This window comes from Lactuca sativa, chromosome 1, assembly GCF_002870075.4.
Source record: "Lactuca sativa cultivar Salinas chromosome 1, Lsat_Salinas_v11, whole genome shotgun sequence".
Taxonomy (NCBI): domain Eukaryota; kingdom Viridiplantae; phylum Streptophyta; class Magnoliopsida; order Asterales; family Asteraceae; genus Lactuca; species Lactuca sativa.
In genome coordinates, this window is record NC_056623.2 from 39,876,012 (window position 1) to 39,880,512 (window position 4,501).

General features: G+C 35.7%; 2 protein-coding genes across 2 annotated transcripts; both read right to left on the reverse strand.

Moving 5' to 3' along the window:
* Positions 1 to 426: 426 nt before the first annotated feature.
* LOC128132799 (cytochrome f-like) lies at positions 427 to 1,641 on the reverse strand. The gene has a single exon (XM_052769767.1). The coding sequence runs from the start codon at positions 1,636 to 1,638 to the stop codon at positions 676 to 678; it is 963 nt and encodes a 320-aa protein (XP_052625727.1). The 5' UTR covers positions 1,639 to 1,641; the 3' UTR covers positions 427 to 675.
* A 133-nt stretch (positions 1,642 to 1,774) lies between these two features.
* Positions 1,775 to 2,569, reverse strand: LOC128132800 (chloroplast envelope membrane protein-like). The gene has a single exon (XM_052769770.1). It carries the CDS (start codon positions 2,552 to 2,554, stop codon positions 1,865 to 1,867), a length of 690 nt encoding a protein of 229 aa, XP_052625730.1. The 5' UTR covers positions 2,555 to 2,569; the 3' UTR covers positions 1,775 to 1,864.
* Positions 2,570 to 4,501: the final 1,932 nt, after the last annotated feature.

A 4,501-nucleotide genomic window follows, 5' to 3' on the forward strand; every position in this document is an offset into this window, starting at 1 on the left:
CTTTATGATCTGTATCGGAACATGACATCCCGTCTTTTGATTATGAAATGAAATCATATTTCTTTATGAAATGTTTTGATAAATATCTATTTTATCATGTTTTGTTTTTGGGAACAAATTCCGCATCTCTTTTAAAATTAAAAGGATTACTCTGAAAATTATTTTAAAAAGCATAAATGAAATCGGTCTTTTCGGGCCGAGATTTTGGGGATGTCACAGTTGGTATCAGAGCATTAGTTTAAGCGAATTAGGAATTTGTAGGATTTCTAAACTTAAACTTAGCATTCTAAGTGGAGATTGTGAGGTGTGTGTCTAATAAATTTTAGACACAAGCACTAGTTTATTTTAGGAAAGTTGCCTAAAATGCTTTTATGTGCTAAATGTTATATGTTGCCATATATGATATTATAATCTGCCAATAGCAACATAATAACATCACCCCAAATTTTTATAAAAAAACAAAAACAAAGAAAGAAGGGGTCAAGTCAAATAGTCTTCTTCACAATCTACATACTGTGGCTAGGAATGTGGTACAAGGAATTCCCGGCATCTCGTAGAAAAAGAGTATAAACAAACAAAAGGCTTTTTAGAATTTTATTTTTTATCATAGATAATCATAATTACTAAAAAAAATTTGGTTCTTTTTACAAACTTGAGGTCGATAAATCCGCGAGTCTAGAAATTCATTTCGGACAATTGAACCTTCTCGAAGTGTTTCTTTTTAAGAACCAAAAATATTTGTGCCAAAATAACAGATGCTAAGAAGAACAAAAGGCCTTGTACACGTAATGGATCTTGAAGTACTATTTCTGCATCTCCCTGACCAAATCCGCCCACATTAGGATTACTTGTCAACGGCTGCTCAAATTTGATAGATTCGCCTTCTGAAACAAGAAGTTCTGGCCCCGAAGGGATAATATCAACCACTTGACGTCCATCCAATGCATCCGCTATGGTTATTTCGTATCCCCCCTTTTCTTTTCGTAGGATTTTGCTTACTATACCGGATGCTGTAGCATTATAAACTGTATTGTTACTCTTGCTCCCGTCAGGATAAATCTGGCCCCTTCCCCTGTTTCTGCCTACGTATATAGGATATTTTAAGAAGTGAATGTCTTTCTTAGTAGCGGGGTCCGGGGAAAGAATAGGAAACGTGATTTCACTATATTTCTGACCAGGAACAGGGCCTATGACAAGAGTATTTTTTTGATTTGGGCGGTAGCTCTGAAAAGACAGATTGCCCATCTTTTCTTTTATCTCGGGGGAAATACGATCAGGAGGGGCTAATTCAAAACCCTCTGGTAAAATAAGAACAACCCCCACATTTAAAGCCCTTTTTTTACCATTAGCAAGAACTTGTTTCAGTTGCATATCATAAGGAATTCGAACAACTGCTTCAAATACAGTATCGGGAAGTACCGTTTGCGGAACCTCAATATCCACTGGTTTATTAGCTAAATGGCAATTAGCGCATACAATACGTCCAGTCGCTTCTCGTGGATTTTCATAGCCCTTCTGTGCAAAAATGGGATATGCATTTGAAATGGATGCACGAGTTATGATATATATCATGAGCGATATGGAAATAGATCGAGTAATCTGTTCCTTTATCCAAGAAAAATTATTTCTAGTTTGCATGGTCCAACCATTGATCCCGAAAATTTATACAATAAATTGGGGTAGGTCACTAATGGAGTTTCCTATCCACGATTCTGTTATTTACTGGAATAATTTGACTGGATTAATATATAGGATGAATCTCCGGGATGGGTAGAAAGATAAAGAGTGAGTACGATTTTCAATGCTTTGCTTATGTACAACTGCAAAGTAAGAAACATTCTAATTGGATTAGGTAGATAATTTTTCAGTCATTCATTGAATGATAAATCACTACAAGTGACGGAGATACGCGATTTAAATAACGGAAAATCCAATATTTGAAAATTGTATCTAGAATGACTGGAAAAGTGGAAACAAGGCTAGATATAATTTGCTCATTATGAACAAATCCAAAATCCTTGTAGACAAAGACAATCATCAGTTCCCAACCATGGGGCGAATGAAATCCGATACATAAATCAGTTAATAAAAGAAGAGAAAAAGCTTTTATTGTGTCACTTAAGTTATATAGGAATTCCTGAACCCAAGAGTTAAGAATAACAAGTTCTTTATTACCCAAAAGAGAATAACCACTTAGAATAATGAAACAGATTATATTTGTCGAGAAGTGCAAAATCGTATGAATACGACCCTCGTTGTTTATCTTGATTAATTGGATTGTTTCTTTGTGAATTCCTATACGAAGGTTTTGTAGATGTGTCTCCGAGTATTCCTTAATCATTTCCTTTAAGAAGAGGAGTTCCTCTAATTCTATGAATTTTTCTAGAATACTCTTTTCTTCAATATCATTCAAAAAAGGTTTGGATTGCCTAGTATTCCACCAATTAGTAACCCAGGATTCCATACTTTTTTGAAATGAGAGAGAAATCCACCAGGGCAAAAATACTATAGATGCAAGATATAAAAGAGGAGTGAATGCTTTCTTTTTTTCCATTTTTTCATCTCTGAATTGTTAATGAACCTATCTCATTCGTCGACTCTATGTAATCTAATATTTCTATCCCGCATCAGTTCTATTACAAGTTATCGAACCTATGAATTTAGAAAAAAATACAGAGAATAAAAAAGGTATGTACCTTTGTATCAGTTGGAAAGTATACTTTTGTTCCAAAACTATGGGTTACAGTGTATGTAATCGAAATCAAAACAGAGAGTGAAAGGCAGAGCGGTTATACATTTAATAGTTGTGGTGGCTAAGTGAGGTGTAATGATGTTGATGGCTACAGCTTCTGGAGGTGCGATGGTTGTGAGATTGGTGGTCTGATGGCATGACAGTTCACAATCAGAAACAAAAGGGGTAGGAGTGGAACGTAGGCGGTGGCCATCAATTTCAAAGAGAAGTAGATGATGGGTTTTGAGCATTCTAACACTTCCTAAGTGTACATGCAACCCTAATAACCTTGGATCTATGTTTGTCTAATTATCATGCAAAGTTGAATTCCAAGGCTATATTCCTATCTAGCATACATGGGGAACAATTTTAACTTGAATGATAGATAGAATAACTTACCTTGTTGTTGCTTGTGTTCCTTGAAACCTTATGAGCCTAGCACCCCAAGTGTGATGCCTCAAATGCTTCACACAACACCAAATGCTCTTGGAAAGACTTTTGAGAGAATGCACACTTCTTGAAATCGGCATAGCCCTCTTGTTTCCGTAGTGTAGCCGATTTTGGTGGAGAATATGATTCTTATATAGTGTTGACACATCTAGGGTTACACCATGTAAACCCTAATGTGTCATGACTCTTCATTTCCATGACCCATGGGTTTGTAACTCCCATGGAGCATCCTATGGGTGGAACCCAACTTGATAATCCATGGAGCCTCTTAGCCCACTATACAAGATATGGATGATTTACATAATCAACCCATATATTTGTTGGGTTTTGAGCATTCTAACACTCCTATGGTGTACATGCAACCCTATAAACCTTGGATCTATGTTTTCTCTATTATACATGCAAATAAGAACTTTCCAAGGCTTTAATCCTAACTAGCATATTATGATGTTCTTAATCTACAAAGTACTAGATAGAGGACATACCTTTTGATGTAGCTTGATGTCTTCAAGCTTTAAGAGCTTAGCCCCAATAGTGTGGAAGCCTCAAGTGGAATCACAAATCACCAAGACACCTTGGAAGACTTTAGAGAATATGAATACTTGGTTCTCTCTTAGTAAAATCGGCTAGCCCTCTTAGTGTATCCACACTAGTGCCAATTTCACCAACCAAAGACATCTTTATATAGTATGGAGGATTAGGGTTAAACCCTAATACCCATGACCTTTCATTTCCTAGGATCCATGGGTTAAACACTCCATGGACTATCCATGAAGGCTTAGCCCAACCTAAATGAACTTGGCCCATTCCATATATATAAGAGTCCATATTTAATTAGTTCCTTTTGATCACTTAATTAATTATAAATTAATTCTTGATCAATACTAATTAAATAATATGATTCCATATTAATATATTAGAACTTATAATATATTAATATTAATCATAAACATACTATTCTCAAAAGATTATCCATATAAATTGTGTCGGTGAAGTGCAACCCAAATGGACCATGCCGGGTCAGGTCAAGTACATACCAAATATAGTTATGGACTTAGACATTAATCCAACAGTCTCCCACTTGGATAAGTCTAAAACTATTAATGCGTATGACTTCAAACCTAACTGGCAATCGTAGCTCTTAAAGCTGCTATCGAACTCTGATCTTGTCAACGAACTTGTCCATTAGATAAGGGATCATATATTCCTCCATTCTAGATATCATATGGACTGAGACATGGATTGTAATCATTCTCTCTGTCCATTTGTTGTTTCCCGATTTCCGATTTATGACGACTGACTAATTGAACGAATCAAATC

Coding starts and splice junctions, on each gene's coding strand:
- LOC128132799 (XM_052769767.1), bottom strand. CDS start 1,638: ATGCAAACTAGAAATAATTTTTCTTGGATAAAGGAACAGATTACTCGA.
- LOC128132800 (XM_052769770.1), bottom strand. CDS start 2,554: ATGGAAAAAAAGAAAGCATTCACTCCTCTTTTATATCTTGCATCTATA.